Here is a 15,066-nt window from a genome sequence, read left to right on the forward strand (position 1 = left end):
AACGAGGGGACGCCGGCATGAACAATCCTTTATTACACCCATTAGCCAAAGGATCCACAGCCTATGAAACAGGGGACACCGAACACGCAGCCCTGTCATCACATACGTGGCCTACTTATGGTTCCCATGACAGTGTGAAGGGCCCCCCCCCGATCATTGCCACCAGCACACATGCATACTATTACCACATTACCCACTCTCCAATCGCACATCCGTTTGCACATTCACTGGATACAGAGCGGTCGTCTGTGCTGCTCCTTCTAATGTCAAAATATTTCTGAAGCGCCAGCTAATACGTGTAACGCTGGAGAGCCTCCATGAGCTCAATATGTTCATCAACACATTTTTTTTTTTTCCTTTTTGGAGAAACTTCAAGAGATGGCAGAATCATTAATCAGGAAGTTTGCTGCGCGTTGCCTGTAAGTCATTTCACTCACTCCTGGGTGCACTCTCCAAACAACAGCGCCAGGTGTTCTTAATCAAGATTGGTTTGTTTGCTGTTTTTTTTTTTTTTGATACATTAGAAGTGCCAGGTGAACTATTTTTTCATTAATGTATTCTCCATCAAGCACAGGGTAGTGTTACAGCTCATTTAGTACGCAAAGCTTCAGGTCATAGAAACATGTTCTGACAGGTGTTTCATTACATTAGAATGAATAGAGCGGCCGACAATGTTGTTTGTAGTTTGCATCAGAGGTGACTTGTCCCTGTTGTTCAGGCAGTGATGTAGGGATTGTGTTTCATTTGAAGCACTCGGCTGTGTCTATGTACAGTAATATTAAGTAACAGTTGGCATGGAGTGCTCTTTTGATTTTTAATGGATCATAGTTCTAACAAAGCTCTATGAGGACAGGCTGTAAATCATCGACCTTGGCATTAATGAGCTCTTCAGTAAGCCTTTACAAGCCAATCAAAACACTACTCAAGTAAAACATGTAATAATGACTGATAATGCTGACTCCAACCTTTTTCTTGATATGATATCTTGGGCATTTGGCAAGAGGCAGAATGTTTTTTATTTCACTTTTCTAGTGTGTGGGTGTTTGTAGCACAAGGGTGAACATTGAGCGGCTGTCAAGTGGCTATTCTGTGATTTATTTTTTTTTCTTTTAAAGGGAAAGCAAATGGTTATTTTAAAGACGATCACTTTAAATATAATTTCTAATTTGGTTTAGAATCCACCAAAGTTCCTCAAACTAAACAGATTTATCACTGTGACATAAAATTCTAGATGTCCGAATGGTACCATAAGGACCATACTCCAAGGCTTTATGGCACTCTGTTTTTAGACAGAGTTAAGAGCTTTGTAAAGAAGGTCTCCAAAATGTTTGTTTTAAGGCCTACATTTTTTTTTTTTTTGTGTCCGTTGTTTATTACCCAAACGTGTATATTTCATCATCTGTGAGAACAAAACGTAACGTGTCACTGTGTGAGATCGGTCTTATTTTTTTTTCTCTTTCTGCCAATCTCTGCTCTGACGACAGTACAATGTTTTAGATCGAGTAGACAGTCATTTTTCTGTGCATTATTTCAGTCTCCGCTCCTCATACGGTGTAATCAAGACACAGTTGGAAGCACTGAATTACATTCCATTTCCTCTTCCTTCCCTTTGTGTATCGACAAGAGACCTGACAAGGAGTGAGACGAGAGCGGGCTGAGAGGAAGCCGCAGACATCGACTTTTCAAACCTCTCACTGACATTTTCTCCATGCCAGAAAAACTCGACGGGGAGCGTTGAAGTAGATTGATTACACTTGTGATCACTCTTCTCAGATAATGTCCTTCCTTTTAATCATGCATTGTGCTGCTGCTCTTTACAAGGATAAGATTATCATCGGCAACTTCATCACTGTCTCATTGGAAATGCCGTCCTAATTGGACAGCTCTGTTTTTAATTGGAAGTTTTGATCTTATTTACTGCTGTGTCCTTCGACTGGCATGGGATCACTTTGAGAATCCTTTTCTAGATGTCTGCTTTTTGTCTGTCTGTGTTTGTCTGCAGAGAACAATCACGTTTTCAGAACTCCTTTTTGGATCTTTACCCTTTTAGTGTGGAGTACTCGTTTCTATGTAAGGCCAATGACTCTACAAAAGACGTGTACTTCTGAAACTGCTTTGTGTGAAATCAAAGGTTTAAAAGTATTTGCACACGTTGGCTCGACCGCTAAGGTGCTGAGCTCTTCTAAACCCTCTGAAGTCAATAACCTTATATTTACTCATTGGGCCCCAGGGAGGCCTGATAATCCTGTGGCACCACAAACCTGACATTTCACCAAAAAACACCAGCCTTTTACCTGCCAGCCATCCCCTAGCTTTAATTTCTCCGAACCAATTCCAGTGTTTGAATTAAGATTTGAAGATGAGGTCGGCACACTAAAAGCTTGAATGAGATTTACGCCGCCGCAGCCTCAGGCAATCATCAGTATTCCTGTCCTTTTGTTCTCTTTGACATTGGTAGAATTGACCAAACCTGCTTGCCGTCAGTCCATGAAGCACTCTTGATTTTTAGGGGTCAGCTCTACTCGCCTAGTCCTTTGTGGCGGTTGACATTTGTGATGGGACACTAATTACTCTCTTTCACTCGGGGCTAAATTGTAAAAACAGCTGCCTCGGGCAAAGGATACACATAATGTTCAAAAAGGATTTGTTTTGTGCAGTTTCAAGTTGTCAAGCCTTTTTTTTTCCTTAGAAAGACTGGAATTGGACACAGTTGTTTGGGGTTGGGTTTCTTTCTTCTTTAATTCTTTGCTCTGTATTCATAATGTATTCTCTTTCCCTTTTTTTCTTTCTTTCTTCTTTCTTTCTTTCCTGTCTGTGACATCCCACCTGCACTGGCTCTTGGTTAATGGCTAACAGGGAGATCAGTAGTCAGCAGCAGGGGGTCCTGACTGACCTTTCCAACTCTGCTAGTTTATTATTTGCACTGTCAAAGCTCCTCGTGCCGCCGTCTGACCTCCTCCACTCTCATTCCCAAACCAGCGACCGTACGACAGCCTTGCAGACAAAGAGCCAGTTGGAGATGAGAGGAGACAGGGAAGTCAGATGAGACGCCTTTGTTGTGATCACGAGTGCGTCTGCATTATGTAAATAGTGCTTAGCCAGTGTTAATTGCCTCTGCTGCTAGGACAAGCATATCAAACATGAAGGAAACAATTTCCCGCTTTCAAAGTCTCTCCGGACCACCATGAAGACGACCAGACGTGACGTTTGAACGCATCGCATGAACAACCTGCTTCCTGGCTTCTCGGCTGCAGTCTTACACTTCAGTGGAAACAGCAGATTGTAAAGGAACAAATCTGGTTCTATTTCTGGTTTGTTTCAGCCGTCATTTCTGTCTGTAACAAGAACACAACTCCCCAAGTGTTTTGATAATGATATTGCTTCATAATAAGGAGCACTTTTAGAATTACAAACTGTTCGGTGTTAAGGACGAATGTCCTGGTTCAACTTTGACCTACTGAACCAAAGTAAACTACACACAGCAAGAAGGAACAGTCCTAGTTGCACTGCTGTGTGTCCTCTTGCCTCTTAAGTGTTGAAAATACTCCTAAGCAGCTTCAGACTCTGCACATTTGGAGGTGCTACATGACCGTATCCCCTGGATTTCCTGCAGTCAGCATATGGATGGCACCATTACTCCTAACATCTTTTCACGCCAGCGCGGCTGTTTTGCTGATCTGCACAGCACAAAGCATCATCCAACTACACCCCCCCCCCCCCCCCCCCCCCCCCCGCCCCCCCCAATCTCCCTCTAAACCAATTACCAGTTATCACCAAGAAGAAGGCTGTTCATCCATTAGTTATTCATCCACCCAAGTGCGGCTTTCTACTCTAATTCGATTTTCTCACTCGATTTTACACTAAAACTCACTCCAAGCAGGCGAGATCTTAAAAGTTAAGCACAGAGATTAACTGTGCTTCTCTAAATCTTTTTAACAAATATAACCTGCCTGCACCATTAACCTTGAACAAGCTGATTAAGCTTGCACTCCGTTTCCCACATGAGCATCAAATCAGATTTTAGAGTCCGCTGCAGAATTTCATAATCCAGCCAAAATAGGATAGTGGAATTATCAGGCATCCAGCAATAATCTGTTGTTGATGAAGATGGAAGGCTGCATTGATCTAATTTCATGGGAAAGTGATCACAAAGGGAACCAGAGGATAGCTTGGATTTTATTACAAAGAGCCTTTCAAGTGCAACCTTGTGAGAACTGCTTTGTGTCAGGTTTGTGCCTTTTTTCTCTTCACTGTTTATCTTTAATGAGTATTTTACAGTTGGTTTAATTACCTGACGGGGTCGCAACCTTCACCATCAAGACTACAATTGGTGTTTTTTTCTCTACGCTTTCCTGCAGGTTTTCATCATTAGATCACTTAATCATGTAACACCAAATCAGTTAAACTTCAGTCTGTCTGTTTAGGAAACGCGTGATGTGATAGTGAATGAGTTTCACCTTCACCTGCTGGTTCACATGTAAGTGACAACAGGTACATTGGAGAGGCAAAAGTGATGCAATCCCCCCCTAAAGGGAATGGTTTAGCATGTGGTGGCTCTCTCGACGCCACTGACTGATTCTTCCTCTCCAGTTCTGTGTTCTGCCCAAAGAGACTCTATCTGAGCAAAAGTCAATCACAAATCACTATTTAAGGCTTCTCTTACATCTATCCCTGTGGCTGGTAGGTGGAGCAATCAGTGTTGCTTTGCGTGTGCACAACTGGACAACCAAACATGTGTATTTACATCGATGATTACGGTATGCAAAAATCAATGTGGTGGCAGAATGTAATACCGGTGATACCCGTTTACCACATCGCCCTAACAGGTACAGTAGTGTAGCTCCTCCGAGAATCTTCCGTGGTGAGTGTCCATGCCTTCAGCCTTTGCACTAGGACCAAATGTGTAAATCAAGGAGATGTAGGCAATAGCAGTGAAAGTGGATCATCATACTGCACAATTCATTTATTGGCTTCGAGCGTCCTTCACCGATTCTCAAATAATGAGCAGTGCTTTCTTTCTCTGTACTCATGTAATAGCTGTTTGAACACTGAGGGATTATAACCCGAGAGTGGATCATAAACGTATGTAAAAAGGGAGGTCCATGAATTTAAGAGCAGATCGAGAGAGCTCTGAACGAGTTGCACAATAAAGGGAGTCATCAACACGAGATCGGTGCTCAGAGAAGAGTATTGGCAGAATTCATCAAATGTTCTGCGGGCATAAAACCTCCACAGCCGCGTGTGGGGCCTTTAATGTGAGAAACAACCCAGGGGCCTTGTGGAGCATGTTTTATGTGGTTAGAGGGGTTAAAGGAGGCCTATACATTGGTTCATGTTGAGATGTTGAGAGGGTTGTCAGATTTCCCTCGTGGCATGCTCTCTCTCCCGCACTCAGTTTCATGTCATTGGAGCGTTGCTTGTGTCGGTGAGACAGTAGCGCTGACTGTCTCAGAGTGATTTATGCAGTCATAAGGCCTGTACTGTTGCGGACCCTGGTCCGTATTTTATCCTGACGCTTATTATTGAAATGAGACATTTGGGTGTAAGGAGGGAACCGAGCTGTCTTCTCACCGAGAGAGGATGAGGTGACAGTCATGCTCACATCAAAACTCAGCCTTCCAGCATATGGAATCACCTCGGGGACTATTTAATTCCACTTCTCTTCTGAACGCTCCCATTTGCACATGTACATATGGGTTTTTATTTATGAAAATGCAAATTGAGCTTTACACTGTATGTTGAAAGATGGAATTGCAGCACATTTGATGTTGTTGTCGGAGCAGCAAGTCGTTGAGGTGCTCGGAGCAACAACAGAGGGGGGAGTGCAGCGTTCAGTGGGAAGCCGTGTCACTGTCTCGATTATTGCAGAGGTTCAGTTGGGATACAAACAGCAGCAGTAGTTGCCATTCCAATTTGCAGAAGAAAGTGTCCCGTTCAGTATCGGAGACTTTCTGAGGCTTGCGTGGAAATGAACAGAATTTATTAGGACCAAATATGTATCTCAAGTCATCTGTTTTTTGATGTACTGTTGGCTTAAGTAAGACGGTTAAAGTCCAACTTCCAAGGGCTTCTGACATTGACCACAAAGAGCACCATCCATTATTCAAGTCCAGGCAGGACTCTCAGCTGTATTATTCTTTACCCGAGTTTGTCTCTTCTACTATTGTGGCTCTTACAACTGCACACACTTCACCCCCAAATGACTACGACTTTTCAGAGGCAATTTGCTACGAGACATCCAAGGCAAATGCAAGATTCTGTCAAGCTGCAGATGAAACCTGTGAAAGGTGTAGTTCAACATTTTGGGAAGTATTTGCTCTGTGGACAGGGTGTAGGTGAGATTATGGCGATCACTCTCTTTTTTGTGTTACTAACTGTTAAAAGTCCAAATACTTAGCGTTTAGAGAGCCTTACTTTGCTCAAATGTGAAAAAAATAAATAAATCCACAAACCAACATCAAAGTTATCTAATGACGATGTCTTTGTCTGAACGAAAATGAAAAAATAAATGTGTTTTTATGTTCCCCGGGAGACTTCTGTTACTGAGAAAAATTGCCAATTTAATGAGAAGAGCAACTTAAAAACTACGTCTACCCACCTCTTCTGTCCTTCCTGAATGAGCCCAAACAATGTGAGAAGGCTTTCCCCATGATGTGTCATGTTTCATCCACACTGGGTTGACCTATACTCACATTATTTGACATCAGAGTTGTGCTTACAATTCTATCAGCGCTCCGTTGTGGTGGTTGAGCAGTACTTCTATCTCTAAAGCACAGCTGCAGTGCGTCCTCACTCTTCTACTGTATCTTCAGCTCCTCGGCATGCTCCTCCTCTCTTATCTAGAGGCTCAGCACAGCTGACTGGACCTTAAAGCTGAGAGGCCATGCTGCCTTTTCCAAAAACAAGAGGAGACGGTACGGGTCTGTAATCGACGGCTGCAAACGCTACACTCCCGAGGCTGCGTGACCTACGTGTTACACCTCCTCCATCTGCCTGCATACGCTTAACACCCCACGGGCTGCCACTCAAACCAGTAGGTGACATCACAGAGGCGTTGGGAGACGATGTGTTACGGAGGCTCGCTGCCTGTACAGATGTCAAGCACAACATGCAAGGTTACACGCTCCGGTTAAAACACGAGTCTCCGTTGCAATTTTCCACTGCACCTGAAAGCCTCGTGTATATACCCGTCAGTGGAGCTGAAGAAGGGACGATGACCTTGCTTCGTTTATTTCAGCTCACTTGCTGTTCATCCAGGACAGACGCCAGTGCAAACACTGTCCTTGATCCACGACAGAAACTATCAAATGAAAAACAAAAACATTTCATTAAGATTCAAAGCGCTGCGTTTAGGCCATAAAGCAATGTATGCGGTTAATTTGAAAGCATAAAATAGCTAATAGACTATTAGAGGCTACTGCCTGGAGCTGTCTTTTCTCCTCGCAGAAGAAGTACATCAATCACTCCTATCAGTAATCCCCTGCAAGCTGCCGGCAGTGTCTGCGCCTCCTGCCGCAGAAACGAGCCCTCAGCCCGAGCAGCACACGATGTGGCTGAAGTTGACATCTTAACAGATAACGCCGGCCCCCTCTTTACTACCACTGTCACTACATTCTGCCCCTTGGTCTTTTGAGATATTGATGGGAGGCAGCAGTCGATGAGACAAAAGCACTGACGGAGGAGACGCCTGAGGAGTGGAGCTGAGCTGCTACCCGTTTGTTCTGTGCTGCTCGTCATCATACCTGAAGGAACGACGGCAGGAAGGGACACAGATGAGAGAAGCTTCAGTTTTGCGCTTTGCTGTGGGGGACTAGAAGTTCATAGTCTTAAAAAAAAGAAGAGTTTTTTTTTTTTGGTGGAGTTCTTTTAAGGGTGTTTGCTCATAACAGCTCCAAACAGCTCAAAGTGTTGTGTGATGTTTACTGAAGCCAAGACTTAATTCACTCAGCTGCATCACAAATACAACATTTTTCAATGTCTTTGTCAATATGGGACTGTGCCACAGAGAAAATGCAAGAATAGAAGGCGCGGGGTTTCATCCTCTCGCTGCACTCGACTGAGCTGGTTTTGTTGTGCAAAGGCTGTTGGCCGTCTCTGGAGGCTTTGAAAAAAAAAAACAACAACATTTCTCTTCTGGCTACAGCTGCTGCAGATCCACCTGCAAACAGCCAGCAGACGTGTCCTGGTCCAGTTCCTCCATCCCAGCACTCATTGTTCCAACTTCACATCAACCTGATCATTCCCTGGCCCAGTTATACAGCAAATGATCCCTCATGAATAATCCCCGTTGCTTCGTTTCAGACCAGTGAGATAATTCATGTTGACTCTGTGCGTATGGAGCGCACTTAGAGCTGCATTGGACTTGGAAAACACTCCAGCTGCTAAATCATTTGTTGCAAACAGATTTTGTTTACCAGCATGTGTTTATGAGTGAATACATAGCTGTATGCTTAGCATGCTTTGAGTGCAACAACATCGAAATATTTGTCATGAAATTTATGGAGGCTTAAGTTTACTGAGCATATAGGCATTGAATAAGTTCTGAAATTGTGTTTAATTTGGCATTAAAGCTATTTGCGGATTAAGCCAATTGATGAAATCATTAAAAAAAAAAAAAAAGAGTTTTGTCGCCTTCTTCATGCTTAGGTATGCGAGCTGGGGATGCACTTTGCACAGAATAAGACATCTGGAGAACTCTGCAGAGGCATATCTTCTCTTCTTCTTCTTGGAATATCTGGGAATTTCTGGGAATCCGCAGCCAGGCTTATAGAAAGCCTTCCCATCTGTCAGATAGGACTGCAGATCCAAGCAACTAACACAGCTACACATTGTGTTTAGCTGTATATACATCAGCCAAGGATGGTTAAGCCCCTCATGCAGGAGTTAAGGCTACTTAATATTCCTGTGTTGATTTGAGGATTAATTGTTCCATCTGGCTCTTATGAAAACCAGAGAAGAAAAAAAATATATATATATCCCTCCTCTTTTCCTTACGTCTCTCTACTTGTTTGAGTATGGCGAGCGAGCAGTGAGGCTGGAAGGAGGAGGAGCTTTGACTGGACAGGCTGTACCAGAGGGAGAGCTGGGAAATGTGATCATTTTTCTCGGGGACTGTCATACGCCATAGGCTGCCTCATTTGTCTGCTCCAACTCCTTTGTTTCCACCAAGCACCGTGTTCCAGGGTTAGCCCGCAGAGCGAGACACAAGCAGGGAAATACGACGGAAAAAAGCGAGAGCGAGACAGTCACAGGATGCATCAAAGCTAATTATTATAGTGCTCCATGTCTTTTTAAAACAGTACTTAAGTCTAATGTAAGTGCTGCTGTATTTAATATCTGCTGAATGGACAAAAAGCAGAATGAAAGCAGGTTTGTGAGGAGGGAAGGAAGGATGAGGGGAAAGCTGCACGACGGCACGTTTATTTTTCCTCTAAATTGCCCCGTGGTTCCACAGGAGCGGCGTTGACCCAGTTTATCTCCCACTCAGGTGATTTATGCAACATCGCTACAAACAAAGGTCACATCAAGAGGCAGGAGAGCAGGCCAGGTTACAACAAGAGCTCAGGCAGTTTTAAATGGCTACGGTTAGGGCTGAGAAAATGATGTCTTTTTCTTTTCTTTTTTTTTTTCTTTTGGTTGTGTAGGGCATCACTCAGTCTCCAGAGAGACACACAGTGAGAAGTGAAAGAAGGAACAATAAACCAGACACAAACACAAAGTCACATGGGAATGAACCGGGATCCTTTTGTATTCTTGTTATTAAACTGTTTCCACGTCTTGAATTTTTTTGAAATTGACACAATTAAATGAAAGTGGCGCTCCAATGACTGCATCCTTTGTCTGGAGGGAGCTTTTAAAGTCAGAGAGCATGACCCTGATGATGTCATAAGAAGGTGCCCAAGAGATGTTTAAAATGCATTGTAACAGGTGTAGCATATACTGACTCTAGAGTCTGCATACAGCAGAGGTTTATTACCAAACACCATAAAACTTGAATGAATAGCCTGGGCTGGGACCAAAAGCTTAACAATCAGAAAATAAGAAATGGATGTTTAAACTGCGAGAATCTCAGTTAAAAGGTCGGGTTTGGTTTCCTGCTGAGTCGAGAGAAATCTGCCCAAGCACACAATCTGACGCCCTGAGACTGGGACTTACCGTGAAATGTCGCACAGATTCAGGTACATTTAGTGGGATAAAATATCCATGCTGATCCCGACATTACAGAAGATTTATGCTGCCAGGTTCTATTGATTCTACGCTACTGAAGAAAACGCATACAGTCATTTTTCAAAATGGATGCTGTGACATTCAGTGAGATGTTTTAAAGACACAGAAACATACAGTAAGCTTCCTCTGGAGGAGTTCCCTGTTGGCTACTGCATCTCTAATCTTATTTACAGGCACCTCATACAGACACAGCGACTTCAAACTGTCCACTGCTCAGTAATTGAGGTCAATTTTGTGCGAGTCTAATCTGCTTGATGTTTGTTATTTCTACCACTGGGTTGTTTTTAGGACTTGTTTTTTTTACTTATGTTCTGAAACCCTGCTGCTGGTTTTCCCATGCCTATCCATGTTCCTCCTCAGCTGACACTTGTGAATTTATGTCAGCTTTTACTTTTCTAGTTATCATTTAAGCTAATTTCAGTCTGCTTTGCGGGCGAAATGTTGCACTCCAAAACCGTATTTAAATACAACTGCAAGTGTAATTATGGAGTGTCTACCTTAATTTCTCCCAGCGGTTATCTAAATTATAATCTCTGGTTTCAGCGTTTATACCAAAGCACATTCTCTGAGGTGTTCCACAGCCATGGTTTCTCTTCCAAAGAAATTACTGATGTTAAATGAAGCAATGATTTTCTTTATATGTGCCAGCTGTAGTGCAAATGGTTTTTAATCCGCCTGAAAAATCCAGTTCATTTTCTGAAGATGAGTTTGAAGACGGACTGAGTGAACAGAGAGGCCATTTGGGCTTTGATCTAACATTCACATAATGTTGCAGCAAACTGTTTTTTTTTCTTTCTCTGTGTGTTTGTGTGTGCTGTATTCATGAAGCTTTCTTTTTGATCATGTGTCAAGAAAAGATGCAGGAAGAAGATTTGAATTTCTTTCTGAATACATTAACCCTGAGAAAATGGCCCTTTGGGCACAATACTGTGCGTTGCATGTTCAGAAAATGGGGTGTGTTTTGTTGGAAATGTGCTGCTGTAAACCTTAAAAACAGTTTAAATTATGTACAAGGTGGTAAGAAAGACTCACATCAAAGCTGAATGTCAAAGATGTTCAATTGGATTGGATTAGTTGTACTCAGATGTCGAGAGTGTTTATATGGACTTCCTTTCAGAGAGAGACAGAGGTCATGGACCTGCAAGACATGTGTTCATGTGCCTCCTTTATATCAAAGAGTAGCAAACATTTGTCAGACCCAGACCCGCTCCTTAAACCTGGTATAAAAGATTTAGAGGAAAAGTAAAAGCAGTATTCACTGTATCTTGGCTTCTCAATGTTGAATGGCCAGAAGGTTCTTCTTTGGCTCTGTATACACAGATTCAGCGGAGGCACTAAGGTTAGGTCCATGTCAACTATGGTTCTGCCACTATAGACTGTCTCCATAGCAACAGTCAACAGAATAAGGCACAATACAAGCTTTGGGGATCTTGAAATATTCACAGGTCTATTTTCCTTGTCTTCTTTAGGTGAATGGTAAGGAGTTGTCCAAGTCCAGCCATGAGGAGACCGTGGAGGCCTTTCGTGCTGCCAAGGACCCCGTCGTGGTGCAGGTCATCAGGCGGACCCCAAGCGGCCGGCCCCATGGCCCCCCTCAGGAAATCCGTGTGGTGGATGTGTGCACTCAGACAGACATCACCTTTGAACACATCATGGCGCTGGCAAAGCTTCGGCCTTCAACCCCTCCTGTGCCTGACGTGTGTCCCTTCCTGCTCTCTGACAGGTACCATACACACAACAGGAAGTGACATCAATTGAGCTCACTTAGTCCACTAGTCTGGCTTCTTTAGGCCAAATGAATGGCAATCATGTTAAAAAGGGATTCATAACAGGATACAGTTTGAAGAAGGTCAACGTTAAGGAAATTAATCGTATTCAATTTGTAGCGCTATAAAAAAGTGTTTCAGTTCAATGCCACTGTGAAAACAACAACTCTTGTTGTGTCCTTGTTCTGACTTTGGCAAGGACTCATGGTAATTAAGACGGGAGGGGGAAAAAAAGTGAGAAATGTTATAGAGCTATGAAGCAGAAATATCAGTGTTTGCAGGATTAGCATTACAAGTATGCAAGCTGCCTGTGAAATAAAAAATGAAATGTCTAACCAGCTGCGTAGCGCTTTCTGACAAATATAGATTTCTATGATGAATGAGCTCCTCAACATCCTTCAAGTCTCCTTTTTACATCAAATAAAAAAAAGAGGGAAAGATCAAACTGAGTAGTCCTAATTGGCGTTAATAAGGAACGTGTGCGTGTGTGGATTGTGCTTTTTAATCAGTAAGTATATAGAAAACAATGAGATTGAATTTTGTAAGCAGTTTAAATCCATCAAACGTTTAGCCGTGTGTGACAGCGCCAAGTGATTCTGAATACATGAGCATCTGGATCTGTCAAGTTGTGGAAATTGTCCTACATTTGACCACTCGAACACAGCATGAACAAAGTCACATGGTAGATAGATGTAGAGGAGACGCAGGTGCAGAAGGAAATGAATCACTGTCGTTATAAACCAGACATGCAGCTTGTTTGTCATCCGCCGCTAAATCAGCGGTTTTATTAGCATATCTGCTTCTGGTTGGATTGTCATTGGTATTGTACGCACAATTTGAATTATATGTTAAACATACTCGTATGTTTATTATGTGGAAGTCATTGTGATAAAATAACATTTTGAAACAATAGCAGAGACAGACACCCCATCCATCCATCCATTATCTATACTGATTTTCCCGTTCTGAGTTGATCCCAGCTATCATTAGTCGAGAGGCAGAGTACACCCTGGACTGTTTGCCAGTCAATCTCATGGCTGACATATAGAGACAGGCAACCAGCCACACTCACATTCACACCTACAGCTCATTTAGAGTCGCCAATTAACCTTAAGCATTTTATTGGACTGTGTGAGGAAGCCGAAGTACCCGGAGAAAACCCATGCATACACGTGGAGACCTGTCCAACGGGGATTTGGACCAGGTACCTCCTTACTGTGAGGCAACAGCACTAACCGCTGGGCCACCATACAGCCTGTGCAGGGTCTGAACCGACCATGATTTTGCTTTGCCTTTTTATAAAAGCAGAATTGGAAGCAGAATTATCCACAAAGATAATTACGGTCATGAGATACCGTACTAACACCTTGATCCTCACTGCTCGCTTGTTTTCGAGAAGCCCGTGTTCACAGGTTATACCAGTGTTTCACACATCCGCTCGCCCCAACTTCACGAGGAAATTTCATTCGAGGGCTTGCAGGAAATTTCATGGTGAAAAAAACTGTCTGTTTGAGTTCACACATTCAGCTCACGCCCAAAAATGTCGAGAGTTTTCTGTGAAAACAGATTCAAACAAAATATTTAACATCTTTGTCTGACTAACATGTCCATAAATGGAGAAAAGCTGATTGGGTAATTGGGTTACTTTCATTGCAAAGAAGCCCAAAACAAGTGTAGTAAAACTACAAGAAGTTTAATCACATCACAAATAAGTACAATACCTCAAAGACTTGTTTTATTGTCCATGCAAGAGGAACACATAAAAGTGTGTACAAGGAAAGATCTTGAGAGTTTGAAGTATCAACATGAGATTTTGTTTGGAAAGAACAAAAGAAACGGGCTTCATTAATTCCACTCCTGGCATTTGAGTTTATATTCTGTTCATCTCAAAGGACGTGTAAACTGTGAACAAGAAAAGTTTAGCATAGAGAGGAATATCTGGGGTTCACCTCTTGGGAATGAAACAATAAAGCAGCAACAATGCAGCACAGAGCTGCAGAAGTCGGGACACTCTCGCTGCACTGTGTGAGTGAGTCAAAGTAGACGATAAATTCCAAAAGTCAGGAATAGATGGAATCCATTTGAGACTTGTTTCAACATTTACAGATGGAATTTCATTCTGCTGCCCCATCTGTTTGCTCACTGTAAAAAACATTGTTAAAAACGTGCGTTATTGTCAGTATTACGCTCAAGGTATAAAATACTATTCATGATCCAATCAAAATCATTACCACATCTTTGTCTCCAACACAATATCACGGTCGGAATCCCCAGGGGGCCTTCCTGCCATAATTGGAGTATCCATTTTGACTCTGAGAAGGTTTACAAGGTGATTAAAGCAAATGGCCTAATAAAAACGAGGCAACACTGTGCAACGTGTGCTCACAGGCTACTTACAGCCCTTGGCTGGGCCCAAATGTAATCAATGTGTCCCATAAAAGGCACATTTATTTCTACTCTTCATCTGAGATCAGGTGCACGATCCAATATACAGAAGATTTTATAGAAGCAACAAATGTTTTTTAGCTCTTTTTTCTTTTCTTTTTTTAAAGTTGGTAAATGTGTCGTTGGATTTTTCTGCCAAGCATTGTTTCATGTGCCGCACCGAGGCATCAACGCATAAAGCATTTTGATGTTTACCAGTCTGGTTTTGCAACTGGAAGATTGTTTTGAGACAGTATTACAATGCTGGGTAATTCTGAGAGTCAGAAAGCCCCTGAACACATCAGTCAACATCTTCAGCTGTGTCGTTTTTTTCTATTTATATATATATTTAGTTTTTTGTCTAGCATGATTATCTTGTGTGGCACCAAAGCTGCTCATCTTGTTCGGCCCTCACTGTGTGGTTTTTGTTCAGTGACTGAGGGAAGAAGAATAGAACTAAACTGTACAATGTGGGGGGGGGGGGAGTTTGTCTGTCAGGAGCAGGAAGCAAATCATGTGGATATGCTGTTATTAACAAGGGGCTGCACTTTTATCGCACACACTTTAGTGGCAGTGAAAGCCCTTGACAAATCCTTTATTCTTCAGATTGAAAGACAAAGACGAGGAAACCCTGTCACTTAGGTATTCA

General features: G+C 42.6%; 1 protein-coding gene across 3 annotated transcripts in view; it reads left to right on the forward strand.

Annotated features, from left to right (window-relative positions):
- The window catches only part of LOC306826043 (PDZ domain-containing RING finger protein 4), a 122,871-nt gene that overhangs the window by 85,769 nt on the left and 22,036 nt on the right, over positions 1-15,066 (forward strand). For all 3 annotated transcript variants that reach the window (XM_079347100.1, XM_079347101.1, XM_079347102.1), the window contains one exon: positions 11,697-11,950. In XM_079347100.1, coding sequence (XP_079203226.1) covers positions 11,697-11,950 — 254 coding nt within the window. The remainder of the gene's footprint in view (positions 1-11,696; positions 11,951-15,066) is intronic.

The sequence above is a fragment of the Symphodus melops genome, assembly GCF_947650265.1.
Source record: "Symphodus melops genome assembly, chromosome: 6".
In the NCBI taxonomy this organism is placed as follows: domain Eukaryota; kingdom Metazoa; phylum Chordata; class Actinopteri; order Labriformes; family Labridae; genus Symphodus; species Symphodus melops.